The following is a 23,812-nucleotide window of genomic DNA, read 5'->3' as shown; positions in this document are numbered from 1 at the left end:
TGGTAAATTTTTCTCATTTGTTGTGACAACAAACTTTCAGGTTCACACTATTCCCACACCGCAAGCGCCTCGCTTTTTCTCTGTGTATGGACATGACATCAACACTGCGAAATCCGTCCCCATGCTTGGAAGATGGATTTTTGTTGCACTAATTTTTGTTGATTTTGTTCATTAATAACATTTTGTTATTTTTTGACAAAAAAAAAAGGTACATAGTGTAGCTTTAAATAATTTCATCATGAATGGGTGAACATTTTCCACCACAAACAAAGATGCTATCGAAAATGAAGACTAACTTTCTCTTACTCTCAGCCACTGGCTGGGGCCCTTGCCAAATCACACAGGATATGTATTAACATCATTGTGGGAATCCACCCACACAAAAAAAGTGTTGAAATTGTGGTTATTGATGGTAGTTACCACTACTGGCATAAAAAAAAAAAAAAAAAGAAAAAAAAAAGAACTTTTTAAGAAAGTTTAGGAAGAGAATTAAACCATTTAAGATCACAAATTAATTTATTATGGTTCCATACGTTGATTCAGACTCTGAAAACAAACCTCAAATGAATACACATATATACATGCACGTAAAGGTTAACAAAGCTGACCCCAAAAATGAAAATTCTCTCAACATTTACATATGCTTATGCCATCCCAGATGTGTTTGACTTTCTTTCTTCTGTTGAACACAAACAAAGATTTTTAGAAGAATATCTCAGTTCATTATAATTCAAGTGAATGGTGATCAGACCTTTGTAGCTCCAAAAATCACATAAAGGAAACATAAAAGTAATCCATATGACTCCAGTGGTTAAATCCATATCTTCAGAAGCGATATGATAGGTGGGGGTGAGAAACAGATAAATATTTAAGTCCTTTTTTACTCTAAATCTCAACTTTCACTTTCAGAAAGGGGTGTTGGTGGTTTCGTTCGTGTCATCTGACCGAAGGAAGGAGACCCCCTAACTCTGCCCTTGCTCACTGGTGCTGCTGGTAGTAATAAATGTGTATCATCTTGTCAAAAAAAGACAGAAAAAAAGCAGTATTATACCACTGTAGTGTGTTCATTTAAAAAAGCATAAAGAAAAAAGGGAAATGAAAACTATTAATATAATAATCCACAATACTCAAAGTTCCATGTTCAGTTTCTCTAGTAGTGACAATTAATTTAAGGTAATGGAATAACATTTATTAATAATCATTTACATTTCATTGTGGACTCAGCTACGATGATTGAGTTCACTTGACATCGTTCATTTTCGCACCTAGTAAGGAACATTATCATTTAAGAACATAATAATGTTGACATATATAATCTGATTTATTTCTCCATTATACTGTATGTGTTTCAGTATAATGACTGCAATTTATTACATCCTCAGTTTAATGTTAAACAAAATCAACTGTACAATTAAATAAGCTTTGCATCTTTATACTCACCAACAGGGTAACATTTGACATTGGCATAGACTGGTGTGTCATTGTCTTGATCAGTGGAGGTTTTACCTGTCTGTACATTTTCCATGTGCCTGGAAAATGAAACAACAGGCAACATGTTTTTTCAATATGTGAAAAATGTTTTGTACTACAGATGCACTTTTTCAGTTGACAATGTAAAGGAATAACATTCAGTCTTACTGTTGCACGGCTCTCTGCGAACATCGTCCTTTTGGGGGGAAAAAAATTACACATACAGCAGATCACAATGATAGCTTAGAAAATCCTAAATATGCTTATCAAAGCTCAAAAAGACTGGTACACTGTAAATACTAATAGTTATCTAAAATTAAGAAAAAAATGTTGACTCAACTTAAGCTGTATTTTTTACTATTCTTACTACTTTAATTAAGTTACCCAAGGGCATAGATTTGGCTTGAACATTGTCATTAATAAAACAACAAAGTGTTAGTGTTAGGGTTAGTACTAACAGTACTTGAAATGTCACATTTTGGAATCATAACTCAAATATATACATTCTTTAAACTCTGAATTCAAGTACAACTAACTCAAAATTATCAAGTACAAAATTGCGGCTGTGTGGAATACCTATAAGTCCTTTCGCTTGAATAAATTATGTATGTTTGGTCAAGACAATGGTACATATGGAGAAATATAATACATGTTATTAAAAAATTTAGATAGTTTTAGTTCTAATTAGACTAATTAGATTTTACAGTGTACTTACGTCTTGTTATCATAACAACAACAAACACCACAATGCCAAGCAACAGCAAAGATCCCAGAGCACTAAACCACAACAGAAGACCAGAATCCTTTGGAGGATATGTTCTCTCAGCCCGGCCAAGTAAGTTCACAGCCTGGCAAGTGTACACATCCTGGTCAGAGAAGGGGACTGAACTAATGACTATGAAGTTGCTGTAGTCATTTCTATTTTTGGGAACATCTTTCAAGGAGCCAGATGAAGAGGACCATTTCACATCTGGCAAAGGTTTCCCTTGAGCAATACATGTCAGCATCCCACTCTGATCTGTGGCCTCTGAGTCCAGGTCCAAGCTGATGATCTGTGCTGGAGCTACACAGTGAACATTCACACACACACACACACACACACACACACACACACACACACACACACACACACACACACACACACAGCACAACAATGACAGCATCAGTCATTTCATCTGTATTTACACTGACCCCCAAAAATATTTGGACACTTAAGTCACACATATTAATACTGTATATGAATGTCATTGCATCAGATATAATATCAAACCAAGTGGCATTTTATTTTAAAAGAAGATATCACAAACACATTTTTCAAACAAAATCTTTAAGTAAAAGAAGTTTGATAGCTTTTAAATGATAAAACAATACACAATATGCTATTTAAAATTAAGACATCTGGATGCCTTCTGGTTGTCAGCCTTAGAGGAACATGTTCATAGATATGTACAGTAATCACCGTGGGACAAGTTAGCTAAAAGTAATTACACAAGTGGGCAAAGAAGGAGAGTTAGTTCTGAGAAAAGATATGGCATTCTTTGATTGCACATGCAACTTGGTTTGATATTTTTGTGATACATTTTGTGTAATGAAGTTCATTGCCGGGTTCCCACTGTCATGGAAAACCTGGAAATATCAGGCAATTTTAGTCATGTAAAAAGTAAAAAGTAATGGAAATTTCTATCAGTAAAATAATAAAAAATAAATATATATATATGTTCACAACTATAAAATATTTTATTTAAATGCACTTTGTGAGTGCAATCCATAGAAAATTGTTTAAAAAATCAGTATTTACTAAACACACACCATTGGAAAATTCAAGGACTTTCATTGGTCAAAATGTGTAGGAACCCTGCCATACATTTTTAAGTGTTATAAGTGCCCCAATACTTGTAGTTGTAGTTTCAAGACAGCAGACAGTACAGATTTCTTTTATTTATTCATATGCAGAATAAATCTCAGTCCCTCTCTCACCAGTGATATGAAGCAATGTGCCAGTCGTGTTCAGGAAACTATCATATTTCAACTCCACCCTGCAGAAGTACTGTTTGGTATCAGTAAATTGCAAGTTAGTGATACCCAAGGAAATGTCACCTTTTCTGGGGTTACCATGAAGAAAGAATCGCTTTGGTGGTCTGGCATCAGAGCAGTTGTCTTGCCCATTTGTGTTGTTCCAGAAAATGCACTTAAAAAAAGGTGGGTTTTTATAGCTATCCTGCATCCAACTGACATTGATGTTGCTGGTGTAATTATTTTGTTTTGGATGTGTGAAGACACAGGGGAGAACCACCCTTTGACCCATGGAGACGTTGACCTGAGCCTGCACAGTCATCGACCAGCGTGATGAACATGTTGAACCTGCAGATGAGAAGAAAGCGTTGACCAGTACTTAAAAAAAAGAAATCCTGCACTTGTTCTCAATGGTTACATTTATTGTTTAACTTTACTTTGATTTTCTTTCTCTTATAATTAGTTTCATTCTTGCTTTTTAAATGTGAAAAATGTTACCTTTGAAATTAAAAATTAAAGAAAGTAAACCAAGCAAAAACTCTTGCATCTTCAGAGAGAACATTCCAACAGTCTCACAGACAGGCACTCTAAAATGAAGGTATGTTGACTTAAAAAGAGGGTAAGCTATGACTAAAAGAAGGAACCATGTGCTTGTGTTGTCACCAAAATAGCTATTAGTGAACTGGTAAGTAAGGTACTTTCTGTTGAACGATCCTTTGTTACATTTTTTTTACGTTTCAATATATACTGTAAAGAGGCTGGAAACAATTCCTCCATCACCAGCATTTTTTTCATGCAGCATACTACTGTTAATTATAAACAGGGCCTTCTGTATACAGGTCAGTTACAAATAAGGTTGTCCAAGGTGACAAAAATGAGAAATCTTTTAAAATCTATTCTATTTTAAGTGTCAGGTTCATAAAAATGTAATCTTTGTGTCCATGTTGGTTTAATACATTTTTGAAAAACATTTATAACATTTGCTATAAAAACTGATTTAATGACTTTAAAATGTCACAAGTATCAAGAAGTTTGCTTGGGCTTTATAAAAATGTCAAAATATCTCTAATATTTAAACATCAAGATTTATGAGGGTTTAAAGGGGTCCTCTCTGTTTTATGGTGTTCTTGTCACATGATAACCTGCATGGTGGTTACACCACCGACCTAACTATGATTTGGTGGACAAAAGAGTTTAATATTTAAAAAAATATTGTAAAAAATAATAAAATGTTCAAATTAATGTTTTTTTTTTCTTTTTTTCGTAGGAACAATAAAAAAGGATTACTCCAAAATAATTAAACCAACATTTATTTTTTCTAAATATTCGGAAGCATGTTCATCATAGTAGAGGTTTATTCAATTGATTGTTTTGTGTGAATTGGATTTTTAAAGTATTTTTAAAGAATTAGCATCACATCATCTCTTCATCAGGATTCTTGTCACTTTTATACAAAAGTACAAAAGATACAGTTATAATATAATATAATATAATATAATATAATATAATATAATAATATTGAGATTGCTTTCTATTTTGTTTTCTATTCTTATAGTTAAGAACTGTAAGAGACTTTTCATGGTTGCCCAAAAAGTCATTACATTTCAGTATGCAGGTCCTTAATTAGATCACACCTGAAGTTTGTGAAATGTTACTCAAATATGCCGATTGCTTGTTTAAACCTTAAATGCATACTTCAGGTCTTTAGTGACCCAGGACTTAAATTCACCTCCAGTACCTTATCCATTTTTTGGAGCTGTGCCCACACCTCTTTAGTATTCCTAATCTCTCTCTTATTAAAAGTGTAGCACACACAAAAAAAGCCAAAATTGAAAAAAAAAAAAAAGAAAGAAAAGAAAAAAGAAAAGAAATAAAAAAAAACTTTAAAAAAAATATGAAAGAGTGTCATTTTATTTTTTTCACTTCCATAAATAATATTTTTATGATTATTTCATATAAGTTTACTATCACAGGATATTTAATTCTTTGTTTATTACAAGATAAATTAGTACTATATTCATACAAATAAATACTATATTCCATATTCGTGTACACATACATATTAGGCCTTTACATGTTATTTCTTACTCAAGGTGGTACTGTTGTTTCAGTGATTGACTTGATTTACATTTGACATTGCTATTTACAGTTTTCCGCTTTGGCTCAATTCGAGATTGTTTTTTTTAAAAAACAGTAAGTGCAAATCTCTGAACAATTAGTTTCTTGTTCACACCAGATTTGAAATTCTTATTCATTTAAGCAAACTGCTCGTGTTTTGGCACATGTGCAGAAGACTAAGTACAATTGTCTTGAGTTGATTCTCAGTGAAATTGTCATACTCTTCACAACTTCTAAACATTCTTTCATCATGTTAGCCATCACATGCAAAATGATCCATCCAGTTATCAAAATCTATCAGACATACATGTATATTTCATAAATATCTATGACATGGAATGTTTGTGATGCTGGCCAGACCAACAAGAGCGACAGGATGTCCACCAAGAAGATGGGAACTTGTAGTGTAACGTACTGTGAGGAGATACAATTTATTGTTTTTTACAGAACTACCGCAGGTTTTTTCATTGTTGCGTTTTTTTTTTTTTTTTGCATAGATGTCATTTTGTGGCAATTTTCTGTTCACTATATATGACTTTACATGTAAGAAATGTGTAAAAATGTCAAATTTGAATTTTCTGTTAACGTAACATATTGCTACAAAAATTAATTTACTGTATACATACAAATGTGCATATCCTTTTTCTGTGTACTACAGTATTGTACAGTATTGACTTTTCCCAGTAAACTTTTATCTACTGTTGAAATAAAAAGCTCAGTGTGATACACAATAGCACTCAGCTAGACAAAACTGACATTGTTGTATAATACAGTAAGCAGTCAGTGTCAACAAAAAACACGATGACAAACAGACAGACAGACAGACAGAACTTCAAGCCAACTGCTGGATGTCAAACTTGGAGGACAGTACACCTGTACAGCCTCAAACTCTTTGGGGAAGGATCAGGCCACCCTCTATGTTTTGCCTCCTAGCCCAGAGAAATCAACCATGAAGAACTATTCTTCTCTCCTTGTGTTGTTGCTTGCCCTGGCCTTAGGTATAAAGGTACTTTTAGCCTTGGCTGTGGGAATGTGTTGGATTAAGAGGAGTATTAGAACTAGCAGTGTGGTCAGTTGACATGCCACAAATGTATACACATGCATACACACATAATCAAACCACAGTGTTTTGCAAAGTTGTTTCTGTTCACATGGGTGTTCTTAAAAATACACCTCTTTAAAATAAAACTTCCTCTTTTGAGAGGTGTAATGGCTGGGAGCCGTGTTACTCAAAACTTCCTTTTTTGTCTGACCTGACAATGTAGAGTACAAGATGATTTGCATTAAAGGTGAAGTGTGGAAATATGTCAGTGTTAAAATACTTTCTCCTATCCCATCTTAACATGTAGAGACAACTATGAGTAAGCCATTCATAGCTAATTTCTTCAGTGTTTCTCAAAAACACTGTGGCTCTCTGGTGCTTTCAGAATATTGCTCTGTTTAGTTGAGAATCCAGACCAGCCTCAGGGGCAGAGGTAGATGCAGTGCAATGAACAGAAAATAAGTATCTCGAGGTGTAAGGTGTCGAGGGAAAAGTTCATTTTAATTTGACACATCATCTACAAAATGCAGACTGATGTCATGAAAATTATGTGACTAGCAATATTTTGCAAAATGAAATTACATGGTTCATTACACACATCGCTGCAGTTTCGAGGTGAAATGTCCACTGAGGGGTGTAAAAGCAAGTTTCCCAAAAAGATGGTTTTAAGGTTAATGCTCTATGGAGTTGTAAATAAACAAAACATACCTTCTTTCCTTAAACCTAAACCTAACCAATAGTGTAATAAAAAGCAAATGTGAGATGGTAGAGCTTTAACCTTAAAAAACTAATATTCTTTTTCGGTAACACTTTATTTTGATGGTGCCCCTACAGATATTCAACTGATATTAAGTGACTTATCAACTGACTTGCTATAGCTAGTAAACAGTGTTTCCACAAACATTCAGTAGACTTTCAATAGCCTGTATAACAGCAATATAAGAGCTTATCAACTGACTTGCTATAGCTAGTAAACAGTGTTTCAACAAACATTCAGTAGACTTTCAATAGCCTGTATATAGATCTTTATTAATGACCTACTTACATTATTGTTGAGAACATCAGTTCATTAAAATTGTTGGACAAAACAATGACTTCTGTACATTTATATTTCTTTTACATACAGTCTATGTGCTGGTTGCAATGTGGTGCTGCTATTCCTGTGTGTTATTATCAGTATTGGTATTTACCATCTGTTGATAGTCTGTTTCAAAAAAGGAGACATGTTGCAGTCAGTTAACTGTATTCCTTAGATGTTCACTTTATTTTGATGATCCCTAGGTAACTACAGATGAACAGCTGATACTACCTTAAGTGGCTCTGTACTGATAGCAAATTCATATGCAACAAACAGTCTGTAGAGCATTTCCAGAAAACCTTTGGGTAACTAAAGGTGATGTAAGAAAACGAGCAGGTAAGCAAAAAAATTTAAGTAGATCATTAATAAAGATCTATATACAGGCTACTGAAAGTCTACTGAATGTTTGTTGAAACACTGTTTACTAGCTATAGCAAGTCAGTTGTTAAGGGGGCAGTGCTGGCTCAGTGGTTAAGGATCTGGGTCACTGATAAGAAGTTCAGGGGTTCAAGCCCCAGCAAGATGCCACTGTTGGGCCCTTGAGCAAGGCCCTTGACTCTATCTGCTCCAGGGGTGCTGTATCATGGCTGACCCTGCACTCTGACCCCAGCTTAGCTGGGATATGTGAAAAAAAAGAATTTCACTGTATATGTGCAAATGTATATTGTGTGATAAATAAATATAATTATAAAAAAAAAAAGTCACTTATAGTCAGTTGAATATCTGTAGGGGGACCATCAAAATAAAGTGTTACTGTGTCATGAAAGCAAAAGTTAGGTGATCATAACAGACATCTTGACCCTAAACATAACTGATAGTGTCATAAAAGCAAATGCACTAGCTGAAGCAACTACATCATTTTGTGGTGCTTCTATGACACTTTCAGCTCACATGTTGACACATTTTGAAGAGAAGAGAAGGATATACTGTAGCTGCAGGCAGAGCTCCAAAAAGGGGCAGGAGCTCCAATCTGCCAGCAAATATATAGGGATCCCCAAACCTAACCCTTTCCCTAACCATGTGTGGAGTTGGCACTACCCCATTTTGGAGTATCCCAACCCTTTTTTGGAGAATCCACCCCCCTTTTGGAGATCTCCGGCCTGCAGCTATACCTGCTTGATCCTGAACTCGAGTCTTCCGCGTTCAAAGACTACGTCCACATTAATTTGGATACATTTGAAAACAACGTTTTCGAAATGCTCCCATCCACCCTGCAGATTTCAAGCATTTTCCACAAGTTCCTCGTCCACACTAAAACGTACTAAAATTCTTAAATCCCCTTACTGCGAATGCAAAAAATTGCATTCCATGTACAAGCTGTAAAGCAATTGTCCTCGTGTTTTGTCGCCGGACAGAAATTCAGAGTAAACTTTGCGTGGCCTTTTAAGGAATGCATTGTGAAGGTTGTACAAAGTAACATTTATCTTTATGAATAACAGGCACAATAACGCCGCATCAATGTGGGCCGCCATCTTGATTGTTTTGGGTTGAATGGATGACATGACTGCATCACATGACAACAAATACCTCATGGTTTTCAGATTTCTCCGTCTTCCCCATCCACACTACAACTCGAAGACGGCGTTTTCAAATGTATCCACTTGAGAGAGTGTTTTCGAGAAGCTCACTGTGGATGGAAGGCCAAAATGTAGAGAAAAAAATTAGTTTTCAAACGAAAACGTATTAGTGTGGACATGGCCAAAGTCCAACACTATAAACGTTGCACCAACGTGCAGCTTAGTCAAAGCTGAATAAGCTTGTAAATGTAGTTTGTTACAGTATGTAATTCAAGCATTAAAATGTGTAGTCTTTGAAATCATGCGTTCTAGTAAAAGTGTGTCGCTGTCATAAGATAGTATTGGGTGGGGAACAGAGCAAAAAATAAGTGTTTATGAAGTGTTAATCTGCCAGTTTACTCCTGATTTGTGAATAAAGTGAATAAAACTCATTGTTGTGGTGACATGGAAAGAGGCACATAAAAATAAGTAAGCTAAATGTAAGTATAGTAACATGACTCTATGAGACCAGGTTAAAAAAATGCAGTGCTCCTGTGCAAGATGTTGAAAAAAAAAATTAACCAATAGAAAACATAGGGAGTGTTTGGGAAATCTGTTTAAAAACAGTCAATAATTTTGCAATTCTGTCTGGTAAACCTGGTGCAGAAATTACACACTTCTTCTATAAATACTTAAAATATTAATCTTTGTCCATACGCTATATGTTTTCTATGTAAACATGCGACAGACAAATCGTTGACTGTTACGATGTATCTTCCTACTTTTTCAGCATCTCATGGCACGCGTGCTGCAATTTTAAGATGCTGTGTCAAGTTAAAAACAGTTGTGCTTTTAAAAACGTTTCTCATGACTTAGACTTAAAAATAATCATCTCTGTGAGGCATGTTATCATCGATCCTTTGTATCTGCTTCTGTACCTCCCACAGATACCAACTGTGACAGTGTAAACTACAACAATCAAATGTGCTCAAATAAAAGGATGTCAAGTAAATAAAATGTCATTTTTTTACTGTGAAAAGTTAACATTTTTGTATACAAAAGTCTTCAGGACTACATTGTAGTTCTATTAACATTCTTTAATAATAATCACAGTTTAAATCACAGTAATGGACCTCCCTAGCCTAAAAATGTTAGCTGTACATGAGGTAACATGTTTTACATCTAATCTAATATAGCGGCATAACTATGTATGGATACAAGAAAGATAAATATTGAGAATGCCGTACTTGGAATTAAATGTAATCTTTTTTGCTGACTGCTAAACATACCAGTTCTCTTTGACAGAGAAATAGAATATTAGCACAGAGGAGCAACCACCATATATGTCTAAATCAAACAAACTCTAATCAAATTAATTTTTTTCACAATAACATACACAGCTATGGCATTAATTAACATTTCATATTCTAGATATAATCAATAAGTTGTTATATTAAGCACAAAAGCCTGTTTTATCACATTGTTTGGTTCCTTTGACTAAGACGAGAACATTTCTTGATATTAAACTTAATTTACGTTTCCTGAATTGCAAGGCAGCAAAAGAATTATGTTTGTACGTTTTTAATAAAATTATACACCAATAATGCATCTTTTCAAACTATAGAGGAGAGAGTTTGATTGATTGATTGATTGACTGATTGACTGACTGACTGATTTATTGATTGATTGATTGAATCACGTAACCTGGTTGCTTAAAAGAGGCCAATCATTCATCAACATGCAAACGTCACAAAAACAGTTGCAGTTAAATTTTGAATGCCATTCTCAAGTATTTGAAGTATATAGTACATAACATCAAAAAATACATAGCATTCTTGAGGCTTAAATTACTTACTAAACAAGTTTGATTAGAGGTTGTAATTTAATCAGTTAGAGCTGAACTGCAGTAAAGTGAAATATGAAGGATTTCACCTTGCAGGCACTGTAATAAGATGTCAGTGTTAAGGTGTCAGATCTGAGACATTATCAAGATATTTTGTTTGGTTAAAACAGACCGGTTTCTTTTGAGAACAGCAGTGTGCGACCTTCCAGTTGAAGCTCTCAGTAGCAACCAGGGACACTGAGGCACACATGCCTTTCTCAGGTTTCTCAGGCTGTCCTTTGTCCCAAAATGTTTCGACCACATTGGATTTGTTATTGTCCTTACTGCTGCTCCAGTACCACGCTGTAGTTAATAGGTCACGGCGCAGACTGATCCACCCGTCCCCTTGATTTTTGGCCGTCGAGGGCATGGTCATGTTCGTGACAAACTTATTCTTGTTCTCAGTAGAGATGAGCCTGGCAAACTGATCAGCTTTATTAAAGCAGTACTGATGGGACTTTGACCAGCTCATTTCATTGGTACCAACTATATACATCTCAGGAGTCACCATGCAGCCATTGGGATCTAAAGACACACAAACAAATATTTGGTATTCACTGATTGGAACATTGAAATTTCCATATTTATATAAGTACAGTGAATATGCGTGCTTATGGTTCATCATCAAATTTATCCCTCATGTTCTGTTTGGGGTCTGGGATAAACAAAATCCCTTTTTCTAGCTCAAAAACCATCTGTAACATTGCCATGTCAGGCTGATACTTCATGCTGTTTCCTAATCTTATGAAAACAATTCATTAACTGTAAATTGCAAATTTCTAAACTAAACTTGATAACACACTTCTATCATTTCCCATGATTGTTTTTTTTTTTTTTTTTTTACATTACTTAGGTTAGGGGTCTTAGAAACTTCAGGTATAGAAAAGGAATAAATTAGTGCTGTCAGTCGATAATGTTTTTAAATTGCAATTAATTGCATAATTTTTCTTAGTTAAACGCAGATTTTGAAAGTGCTGACATTTAAGTCTAAATATACTTCTTTTTCTGTCTAAATGCATTTATTTCCTTCTTAGGAAATAAAACAAAACAATATGAAAAATATAATGCTTTATTAACATTTTCCAAACAAATCCTTCCACAGTATAAAGATGCACTTAAATATCACCAATTCAAGTTTCATTAAAAGTTTCCCAAAATCTAAGTGGGAGTTTGACAAATTGAAAGAACTAGTCTCCCCATAAGTTGCATATTCATTACAATGGGCATTAAATCTCTTAAACTCTCATCCTCCACAATATTAATCTGCTGGTAGACTGTGGCTATCTGCTTTGTTACAGCAATTGTGAAGCCTCGTTCATGATTCGCTTCAGGGAGTCAGTGCCAGCGTCAAGTGCCGCTTTGAACTCCACATGAAAAGCGCTTGAAGACAAAAATGTCTCATTCTGTGTTTTGGTGATAGTTAAGACATGGCGTGCTTCTGTGGTAATTATAATATGCCTTAATTAGGCTGAAAAATACATGATTTCTATAACAAGTTCCATATAGGCTTGTTTTGAACAACAAATAGCATTAAGAGGTGCTTTCCCCATCACTTTATCACTGACACTGAATCACGTCTGGCGTATGTTTGTGGTGTGTCAGTCAGTGTAATGAGTCCAGGCGGACACATCACAAAGTTTCCGTCCTTCTAACCAGTGTTTATGCTGGTTTATACTGTATTAACGGTAAATGTGTTAATCTTGATTAAGAAAAATTCACTTTTGTAATTAATTGCATGCCTTAATGCGTTAAATTTGACAGCTCTAGAATAAATACAATGAATTTTCAAACACACACTGTAGAAGTACAGTCCTTCTAGTTGTTTTCTTTGATTTGCTTTTTTGTATTTTTCTACAATGTGTTTTTGCAGGGGCAAATTGACTTCAAACAGAAACAATGATACTAAACTGGATAACAATCACCTTTCTAAATGATTGCATGCCAACTTTGTGGTAAAACAAAAGGATAAAACTTTAATAATATCTGTCTACACAAATAACTGGAACATGGGACCTCAAACATAAAATGGTAATGTGAATTTCAACAGAACATGAGGGTTAACACACATACAAACACACACACACACACACACACACACACACACACATACATTTTACCTGGGTCTGCATTTATGATTATAGCTGAACCTCCATAGACAGGCATTTTTCCATCTGAATCCCAACGATCTATCATATACACAGCAATCTTTGAGGTTCTATGCCAGATAGTGCTTGATACTGTTAAATTCACTAGAGTCCAAGAGAACTGTGACCCTGTGCGACCCATATCTTTCCAGTTAATTGTTGAAGGCAAAGGTTGATTGTTTATTCGCACATCACCTTTTTCGGATTTGTTTGCAATCACCAAGGCCCCACTGCCTGAAGGATGATGATGTACAAGGAAGCAGGCAGCGAACATGCTTTTTGGAATGAGGTCTAGAATGAGTCCAGAGCTAATTAATTGGAGGGAAACAGGCTTGTCTATATTATATACAAACCCCATACTGATATTTGGGAATGATGGCAGGATGTCTGTTGAATTTGGCCCTTTAATCTCAACACTAAACTCAGAACCATTATTGATACTGACGGTCTGATTTGTTGTAAGAAGTAGCTGTAGGATATTAAAGGTGAAGGGCACAAAGAAACTCTCTTTTCCGTCTTGGTTCCCTGTCATATTTGCGTGGCGGAGCTGATTCAACACCATGTTGCATGAGCAGGGTTGTTGGGTGATAACGCACGGATGGGTCAGCAGCACAGCCACTTTGGACGTCGCTTTGATTTCTTTCACCTCACTATTACTCCGAAGCTGGAAAAGATTGTAAGCCTCAAGGGTTGTTGTATTTTCAATGTTCTCACCGCTTTCGTCTACCCATTTGAAGGTGACAGTGTTGCTTTCGTTCACTGCGTTGATAATGAGCAGCCTAAAAGAGTTGTACCTCGCCTCTGTATTTGTTACAGTACTAAAGGATGCGACTAGCTTAGTATAATTGAGAGCGGGGACCTGATAAGCTGTTCCAAGATTTTGGTCAGGCTGGACAACATGAGACTGGAATCTCCCCCACCACCCAGACACAGAAAGCACTGTGATATCTTTATCGCTGGTGATTCTAACAGACATGTTGGAAGATGTTAACCGGTGTTCCTCCAAGTCCTTATTAAAATTTAAAATCCAAGTTTTCCCACGTTCGTTGATGACTTTCTTCCTTATTTCACCCATATCGACGGTGACTTCAGTGTACTCATGCAGGCTAGTGATCTTGAGTTGATTGTAGGATTTTTTATAATAATAGGCAACATTCTCTGGGAATGCTGTGATGAAACTCGTCCCACGACTGTCTATTGAAAGCCCTGTTAACATTTAACAACCAGTTACTCATGTGTTAAGAGTTTCTTTTGCTGCTTCTATATTTCTAGATTTACTGTACATATTTTTAATTGCTTGTGCATTTTAGGCAAAGGTATGGTAATAACATTCAGTTAATGCAGAACATATAGTACATAAGGAATTTGATGCATGCACAGTGGCCCCTAAAAATATTTGGACACTCACCCTCATGCCATCCCAGATATGTATGGCTTTCTTTCTTCTGCAGAACACAAATGAAGATTTTTAGAACAATATCTCAGCTCAGGTTGTCCTTTTAATGCAAGTGAATGGTGGCCAGAAATCTGAAGGTCCAAAAAGCAGATAAAAGCATTTGACTCCAGTGGTTAAATCTATGTCTTCAGAAGCGATATGATAAGTGTGGCTAAGAAACAAATCAATATTTTCGTCCTTTTTATACTTTAAATCTCCACTTTCACTCTCAGATGTGAAAGTAAAACTAAACAGGCACCACATGTGACTTTCAGATGTAAAAGTGAAAGTGGAGATTTATAGTCACTTAAATATTTAAGGACTTAAATATTGATCTGTTTCTCACCCACACCTACCATATTGCTTCTGAAGATATGGATTTAACCACTGGAGTCGTATTGATTACTTTTATGCTGCTTTTATATGCATTTTGGACCTTCAGATTTCTGGCCATCATTCACTTGCATTGAAAGGAACAACAGAGCTGAGATATTCTACTAAAAATCTTAGTTTGTGTTCAGCAGAAAAAGTAAGTCATACACATCTGGGATGGCAAGAGGGTGATTAAATTATGAGAGAATTTTCATTTTTGGGTGAACTATCCCTTTAAGCCACATTTTAAAATAAATGTATAACTGTCATTGTGTTAAATAACAAAATATCAAACCAAGTTGCATTTTATTCTAAAGAAAGATAGCAAGAGAACAATTTTGAAACAAAACATTTAACAAAAATACAGTAACTTTGTTAGATTTTATAAAGTGGCAAGAAAAAGTATTGGAATTAGCTGGTTTTCTGCATTAATTGGTCATAAAATGTGATCTCATCTTCATCAAAGTCACAAGTATAGACAAACATGATGTGCTTAAGCTAACAACACACAAACAATTATAATCTTTCATGTCTTTATTGAACACATCCCAATAAGCATTCACACTATTGTGGAAAAAGTAAGTGAATCCTTGGATTTAATAACTGGTCGATCCTCCTTTGGCAGCAATAACCTCAATCAAGTGTTTCCGGTAACTGCAGATAAGCCCTGCACAAAGTTCAGAAGGAATTTTGGACCATTCTTCCTTAAAGAACTGATTCAGCTCAGCCATTTTCTTAGGATATCTGGTGTGAACAGCTCTCTTGAGGTCATTCCACAGCATCTTTATTGGGTTAAGGTCTGGGCTCTGACCGGGTCACTTTACTTCAATGTTTAGGGTAATTGTCCTGCTGATCCCAGATCTTCTGAGATTTCCTTTTTGCAATGCATGGTCCACGACAGCAGAAGAATCATGTGAATAGCAAACTCAAAATGTTTGAATGCTTTTTACAAAGTAGCTCTAACCCACACCTCCAATCTTGGTCCATTAATTGGATGCCAGGTTTGCCAGCTCCTGACTCTAATTAGATTTTGTTGACGTAATTAGCCTAGGGGTTCACATACTTTTTCCAACCTACACTGTAAATGTTTGAATGATGTATTCAATATGTACAAGAAAAATACAGTAATTTGTATGTTATTAGTTAAAACAGATTGTGTTTGTTCATTATTGTTATTTAGATGAAGATCAAACCAGATTTTAAGACAAATTTATACATAAATAAGGGAATTCCAAAGGGTTCACATACTTTTTCTTGCCACTGTATATAAAAAGCAATAGATATAGGCATACTGTTAAAAATAGAAAACATTTATTTGGACACTTTTTGAAGCACAAATCTTAATGGAACATCTCCTTATTGGTAAAATTTGGTTACAATGCAAGGTCACCAGCGTAAACTTTAGGGGAACTCACATCTTCAACTAAAAATGGCCTTGAGACCAGTTGCTGAAATGTGATTGCAAGAGAAGTTGGTTCTGGTCTAGAATCATTTATTTGCAGATGCCACTTTATATTTTGTTATCTAATGCAATTAAATCCATACATTTTTATGAATGGCTTAAGGGTCCAAATACATTTGGGGGTCACTGTATGTAATACTGTGCACATTACTTGCCTGGGCTAAACATGCAAATGGTCATCAGAACAGCCAATATCACAGCCATTCTGTTTATGCAGTTCTTCCTGCGACTCCTGAAGCTGGTTTCAAATGTCTATGTACTAGGCTGCAAAAAGAGTAAAAGCCAAATTATCAAGTGGATGCGAAACAATTAACTCAGGTAATGTGGAGTAAGGTGGTGTATAAACTTTTTCACTAAGAAGGCTCTTATTACAGTTAGTCAAACCAGTGCTGAAACAAAACTACTATGTTAAACATCTGCTTTCAATATATTTTTTACAAGTCATCTTACAGGAAGTCTTTCTACTAAAAATATTACATTTCAGATATAAATTAAGATTTTAGTTACTATACAAATAAATTAGTGTTATAATGACCTACAGAGGTATACTGTATGTAGTAAATATATATTCAGACATGTAACTTGGTTGCGGCGGTTGTTCCATATGAGATGGTTAAATGAGTGACAGTGAGTGCTGCCTAAAATTCTGACTTACATTTATTTTATCCTTTGAGACCACATTCATAATCTACTGATAACAATGTTATTACATGAGATTGAGGCTTAGTGCATCAGAAGAGGAAACATCAAATAGCATGTAAAGAAGATACAGTACTTCTCATATTTCTATTACGAAAGGACAATTATCTACTCATACTTCAGTGGGAGGAGAATATTATATTAGAACAAATGGAACCCATACATTTATTAATACAAATAATTGAGTTTGTTGGAGATGTAAGGCATTGTTGTTTATACTAATTATATAAAATCACAAATGAACATAGTTTACTCTTCAGTCTATAAAATGTGTTGAACAGCTGACATACAAAAGACATTTTAAATGCTACGAACAACACTAATTTTTCAGTTTACATATAGGCGCCTATTTTAAAGCCTTTTTTCATCCCTTAAAGAAAATAATTAATTTACTTTAATCAGCACTAACTATAAAACATTTTTCCACATCTGCTTGATTTTCTACATAAAAGCTTTCATTTTCTATCAATTTTTCACCTGACTATAATCACATTTGTAAACCTAATTGTATTGTCTTGCAATAGAGAAAATCATTTTTGAAGACTTTGCATAATATTGATCTACAAATTGTCTCCAATTTTGGAGATACAAAAAAAAACAAAAAAAATTACATATATCTGACATTCTGAACTGTATCACAACAGCACATTTGGGGGGGGGGGAGCATACTGAATTTCACAGCTTACTAGAGTCACACAAAATTCACCACCACCACCAGCCTAAAATCCAGATTTCCCCATTGTTGTTTGCTAAAGTCACACAATATTCACCCCAAAACAAAATATACTTTAAAATCAAGCTTTTTATAAACATTGGCTTCCTAAAAACCCTTTCAAGGAGGAAAAACTAAATACATCATCAGTGCCAGTGCTTGGGTCTCTGAGGGATATAGGTGCTACACCCACATAGAACAACTTTTGTATTGAGCGGATTCTGAAATATCTGTACAAATTTTTTAAACAATTAAATTAAACATATTTGGGAAAGTAAAGATGAGATTATTTTAACTCTACTCTTTTTTTTTAAATAAAAAAAATCCTACCTTAGATCTGGGCCAGAGTTCTTCCTCTGTCTGAACAGAACAAGCCGTGCATTGTCTGAAGATCAGTAAAGATTTGACATTCAAAATTCATCCTTTCCACTCCATGAGGATTTGCATAAGATGCTGGAGGGAGCTGTGTCTTAAAATCACCAAGCTTCATATTACAAGTGTGGAAATGTACCAACACCATATATGTACTTAAAATTAAGTAGCTTTTTTAATGTTAATGTAAAGAAATAATTCACCAAAAAAAATTTAAAATAAATAAATAAATAAAACTGTCATCATTCACACAACCTCATGTTGTTCCAAACCTGTATGACTTTCTTCTGTGGAACACAAAAGATTTTAGGGAGAATGCAAGTCTCACTGCCACCTTTTTTTTTTTCCCCATACAATGAAAGTGAATGATGACGGAAACTAACATACTACCTAAAATTTCCTTTTTGTGTTCCACGGAACAACATGATGGTAAGTAAATGATGACAGAATGTTCATTTTTAAGCAGTCATTTTTTTCTTAAAGGAAAAATTGTGTTCAATTTTTCTTCTCTTCCCTGCAATGGAATTTACCTTTTTATACATGTGGTCTTTCTTTTGTTGTTTTAAGTTTTGTTTTTCTTACAATTTTTTTTAATTGTAAGTCTAAAAATGCATTTCCTTTAAGAGCATGTGTTATTTTTCAAGAACATCTTATTTCTCTAAATGCAGGGTTCAAAGTTTTTGTAACTACTTACAGCAAATGGTCTGTGCTTGCTAACATGCTAAAATTGAGCTCAAGCATTGACTGGGAAGTTCTCCAATGCTGATATGCCCAACATTTTGATAAAGCACTATATATGATTTGTACATAAACTATATACATGCACGGCTCATAGTTCCTTTTAGCTTTCACTACAATGTCAGCCACACAACATCCACATTTGGCCATATACCTTTCTATTTCTAAACCAAATGTTGTGTATTTTCTGCACAGACATTTGGCATTCAAAACACACAATTTCCTTTCCTTTGCATAATGTAATGAAGGGCCAAAAGATGACAATTTTTTTGTCTTCAGACATGGAAAACCCATGCATAGTGCTGTTTGTAAGCAAATTCACATGCATAGTGTTGGTTTACTTCATGATCTGAAATACTTCCTGACAAGGTAAAATGACAGAGAGGTATCACTGGCAGCTATACTCCAGAGGAACCTAACTTTGCATCCTAAATGAATATTTATTATATATTATGTACCCAAAGGACATACTTGAACGTCAAAAACAGCATTTCCCAATCCAAAAACAGATGATAAATGAAAGAAAAAAGGCAGTCATTGCAGTGGACAAATTATACATAGATGGACAGTTATATCGTGATAAGGACATTACCCCCTGGCTTTTCTGAACCCTTCACTCACATTCCTGAGTCAATAACTGCCATGATCATAAACTTATAAACACACCACCACTACCCCACTCCCCAGTACTTTTTTCTCTCTCACATGCTCTCTCTTAAATATATAAGATGTGCTTTTACATTGCACCTAGGTCTCGTGTCAACCCACCCCCCCCCAAGATTTGTGTATCTTTAGTTTTGTTAGTCTGCCAACAGCATTGCCATGTTATGCATGCAAGCATACGCACTGCCATAATTGCATGAATATATACACTCACACATTAATATACATTTTTGTTTATTTTCTATTTCCTCATAAAAACATAACATGTCATCAATCACTTTTCTAACCTGGAACATTCGTGGATTTGGTTCTCAGATAAAGAAGATCAAAGTTTTGAATCATTTAAATAAACTACAAGCCGACATATGCTTTTTGCAAGAAACACATCTATCAGAATCAGATCACAACAAAATTAAATCATCAAAATACAATCATTTATTATCAGCTCACTATAACACAAAACAAAGATGAGTATGCATTTTAATAAGTAAAAAAATCTCATTTGTTCATAACACCACCGTTATAGACCCTGAAGGACGTTTCATTATCATAAACATTTCAAATAATAATAGCCCAGTTACAATTGGTAATGTATATGGCCCAAACACAGATGACCCATCTTTTTTTCAGACCTTTTTTCCTTCATTTCAAACCATTCTAACTGTCCAGTCATAATAGCAGGCAACTTCAACACAGTTCTCAACCCAACAATAGATAGATCTAATAGTATGAGCAATAAACGCATTTGCCAATCTGCAGAAACCATAAAACAGTTCATGAGTGATTTTGATCTTGGCGATAGTTGGCGATTACAGCATCCAAATGCTAATGAATACTCATTTTTCTCACCAGTCCACCACTCATATTCCCGTATTGATTTCTTTCTCACCAGTAATTCTATTATATCAAATATTTCTGAATCAAAGATCCATCCAATAGTCATTAGTGATCATGCCCCGGTAACATTAAAATGGAATAGAACTAGTCCACATAAATCCATTACCAGATGGCGCTTTAACACATCTCTTCTGAAAGACCTTGAATTTGACAGTTATTTTAAAAGAGAGTGGGCATGCTTTCTAGAAATGAATGACACCCCGGAATCATCTCCGTCTCTTCTGTGGAAGCAGGGAAAGCAGTACTAAGAGGAAAAAGAATCTCAATTTCCATTTACAAAAAAAAAGAAAGAAAAGGAACAAGTAGCAGAACTAGAACAAAAAATCAATCAACTCGAAGACATCAATATAAATATCCCAACAGAAGAAACACAGAATAAACTAAGAAAATATAAATTTAAACTAAATTAAATAATCAATAAACATACTCAATTCCTGATACATACACTACCGGTCAAAAGTTTTGAAACACTTACTCATTCTTTATTATAATTTTTTTTTCACATTTTAGAATAATATTAAAGTCATCAAAACTATGGAATAACATAAATGGAACTATGGGAATTATGTTGTGACTAAACAAAATCCAAAATAAATCAAAACTGTGTTTTTATATATTATAATATTATATATTTTAGCATCTTCAAAGTAGTCACCATTTGCCTTGAATTTTAAGAAATGTACTCTTGACATTTTCTCAACCAACTTCTTGAGGTATCACCCTGGGATGCTGTTTAAACAGTATTGAAGGAGTTCCCATCTATGCTGGGCACTTATTGGTTGCTTTTCTTTATTATTTGGTCCAAGTCATCAATTTCAAAAACATTTTTTTAAATTAAATTTTAGATTTATAATGAAATAAATTAATATGGTGGCACAATTATATTTTTGTCTATAAAACTCATTTCAAACATTTAAGCATATGCCTTCAGATCAAAAGATTTTTAAGATCATGGGAAACATTTCGGTCAAGTGTTTCAAAACTTTTGACCGGTAGTGTAGGCTAAGACAAGAAGACTTCCATCACAGTAATAAATCTGGTAAATATTTGGTAAATCAAATCAAACAAAATAAGGAAAAAACAACAATCCCAGTTATTACAGACACAGCAGGGAAGTCCACCAACTCACCGGATGAAATAAACCAAATCTTTCACAATTTTTACAGTAAATTATACTCATCAGAAAAAGACCCAAATCAGAAAGACATCAATTCATTTCTCAACAGCATCAATCTGCCACAACTTAGTAGACATCAAATAAATAGCCTGGAATCACCCATAACATAACATGAACTTTTTACTGCCCTAAAACTCATGCCGAACAATAAAGCACCAGGTCCTAATGGATTCCCTGCTGAGTTCTACAAACACTTTTGGTCCATTTTATCACCACTTTTCATCCGAATGATAAGTGAATCAAAACAACAATCAAAACTCCCAGTTAACATGAACACTCCTCAAACCCAATAAAGACCCAACATTACCATCAAGCTATCGTCCCATTTCTCTAATTAATGTAGGCATTAAAATCATTGCCAAAGCACTAGCACATAGAATCGAAAAAGTCACGCCATCTATAATCCACCCAGATCTAACCGGTTTCATTAAAGGTAGACTTGCATCCACCAACACACACAGACTTTTTAACTGAATGTATTATTCTTCAATTCAAAAAGCAAAAACCATCATAGTTACTCTCGATGCAGAAAAAGCTTTTGATAGGGTCAACTGGAAATTCTTGTTTTCCACATTGGAGAGGTTTGGTTTTGGGGAGTCATTCATTAACTGGATCAACATTTTGTACACATCACCTTCAGCCACTGTCATCACCAATGAACTAACATCACGTAGCTTCACACTGCACCGCGGGACTAGACAAGGATGCCCACTCTCCCCCTCACTATTTACCATTTTTATTGAACTGTTAGCAGCAGCCATCCATCAAAACAGCTACATTAAAGGAATTCAAACACTAAATATACACCACAAAATCAGCCTTTACGCTGATGATTTATTATTGTATTTACAAGAACCCCCATCATCATTACAAGAAACGATTAAACTCATTGTTTCATTCTCTAATATTTCTGAATACTCAATCAACTGGAGTAAATCTTCTATTCTTTCATTAAATTCCAACAGCTTGGATGTGTCATCCCAGACACCACCTATCCCTCTATGCACCAATCACATCACATATTTAGGCATTAATATTTCCCCCAGGCTGTCAGAGCTGTTTGGACTTAACTTTACTCCATTATTCAAAACAATAGATGATGATCTTCAACGCTGGATGAACTTACCACTATCCATTATGGGCAGAATATCAGTAATTAAAATGACTATACTCCCTAAACTAAACTATTTATTCTCAATGATTCCAACACAACCCACCCTCACATGGTTTAAATCTCTAGATTCAATCATTACCAAATTCTACTGTAAAAATAAGACCCCAAGAATTAAATTGACTACCCTACAGAAACCAAAAACACAAGGACTAGTAGCACCTCATTTTTACCATTACTTTCTGGCCAATCAGCTTCAAAATATATACAAATGGAGTCATCCTAACCCATCAGAAAACACATGGTTAGATGTTGAACAAACAGTTTGTAAGGACATTCACATTCTTACAGGACTTACCCTCCTACAGTCAGACAATCAAAAAACACTCCTGTTTTAAAATGCCAACAACAGCAGCAGCTCTGACAGTGTGGTGGAAATTTCATCAAATCACAAGCACCCCTCTTGCACTATCTAAATACACCCCCATTTGGAATAACCCAGATTTTACAGTTAACAAAAAGTCACTTAACTTACGCACATGGGCAGAAAAGGGCATCACACTACTTCAACATATCCTTCATAATAATAACCTGGCCTCATTTTCCCACTTGGTCCAGAAAAACCGCATCAGGAGTAAATGTTTTTTGGAATACCTACAAATCAAATCATCTATCCAATCAAAAATCGACACTCGGACCATTAACTTAGACCTTCCCCTTTAATCTCAGAGCTAATTAACATATCCTCCTCAAAAAAACTACTCTCCAAAATATATAGAATAATATCAAAATCAGACAACACATTAAGCTTACCAAATGCTAAATGGGAATCAGACTTATCCATTACTCCCGATGCCGATTTCTGGACACATATCTGCAAAAATACCTACTTCATGACAAAAAATGCCAACCTGCAACTTGTACAATATAA

At 34.8% G+C, this 23,812-nt stretch overlaps 2 protein-coding genes across 6 annotated transcripts; both read right to left on the bottom strand.

Annotated features, from left to right (window-relative positions):
* Nucleotides 1-529: 529 nt before the first annotated feature.
* On the bottom strand, nucleotides 530-4,175 carry siglec15l (sialic acid binding Ig-like lectin 15, like). 5 transcript variants are annotated; one of them, XM_051721050.1, is made up of 7 exons: nucleotides 3,982-4,174; nucleotides 3,448-3,831; nucleotides 2,186-2,533; nucleotides 1,639-1,666; nucleotides 1,441-1,529; nucleotides 1,207-1,265; nucleotides 884-1,014 (listed from the first exon to the last, which is right to left on the bottom strand). In XM_051721050.1, exons 1-6 carry the CDS (start codon nucleotides 4,043-4,045, stop codon nucleotides 1,240-1,242), a joined length of 939 nt encoding a protein of 312 aa, XP_051577010.1. In that variant the 5' UTR covers nucleotides 4,046-4,174; the 3' UTR covers nucleotides 884-1,014; nucleotides 1,207-1,239. The 5 variants fall into 5 exon arrangements, 4 of the variants coding, with proteins under 4 accessions (XP_051577011.1, XP_051577013.1, XP_051577009.1 ...); XM_051721051.1 differs by having other exon boundaries at nucleotides 530-1,265; nucleotides 3,982-4,175; XM_051721053.1 differs by lacking the exon at nucleotides 1,207-1,265 and having other exon boundaries at nucleotides 530-1,014; nucleotides 3,568-3,831.
* A 6,155-nt stretch (nucleotides 4,176-10,330) lies between these two features.
* LOC127454180 (uncharacterized) lies at nucleotides 10,331-18,298 on the bottom strand. The gene is made up of 4 exons (XM_051721193.1): nucleotides 18,254-18,298; nucleotides 16,668-16,776; nucleotides 13,217-14,449; nucleotides 10,331-11,624 (listed from the first exon to the last, which is right to left on the bottom strand). Exons 2-4 carry the CDS (start codon nucleotides 16,714-16,716, stop codon nucleotides 11,179-11,181), a joined length of 1,728 nt encoding a protein of 575 aa, XP_051577153.1. The 5' UTR covers nucleotides 16,717-16,776; nucleotides 18,254-18,298; the 3' UTR covers nucleotides 10,331-11,178.
* Nucleotides 18,299-23,812: the final 5,514 nt, after the last annotated feature.

Source organism: Myxocyprinus asiaticus, chromosome 16 (genome assembly GCF_019703515.2).
Source record: "Myxocyprinus asiaticus isolate MX2 ecotype Aquarium Trade chromosome 16, UBuf_Myxa_2, whole genome shotgun sequence".
Taxonomy (NCBI): Eukaryota; Metazoa; Chordata; class Actinopteri; order Cypriniformes; family Catostomidae; genus Myxocyprinus; species Myxocyprinus asiaticus.
This window is presented reverse-complemented; position numbering and strand designations above follow the sequence as displayed.

Coding starts and splice junctions, on each gene's coding strand:
- siglec15l (XM_051721049.1), bottom strand. CDS start 4,045: ATGTTCTCTCTGAAGATGCAAGAGTTTTTGCTTGGTTTACTTTCTTTA. Junction 2,534..3,447: donor CACATTGCTTCATATCACTG/GTGAGAGAGGGA, acceptor TTCACTGTGTAG/CTCCAGCACAGATCATCAGC. Junction 1,667..2,185: donor TGTTGTTATGATAACAAGAC/GTAAGTACACTG, acceptor TCCCCCCAAAAG/GACGATGTTCGCAGAGAGCC.
- LOC127454180 (XM_051721193.1), bottom strand. CDS start 16,716: ATGGCTGTGATATTGGCTGTTCTGATGACCATTTGCATGTTTAGCCCA. Junction 14,450..16,667: donor CATTTGCATGTTTAGCCCAG/GCAAGTAATGTG, acceptor AAATGTTAACAG/GGCTTTCAATAGACAGTCGT. Junction 11,625..13,216: donor AATCATAAATGCAGACCCAG/GTAAAATGTATG, acceptor GTGTGTCTTTAG/ATCCCAATGGCTGCATGGTG.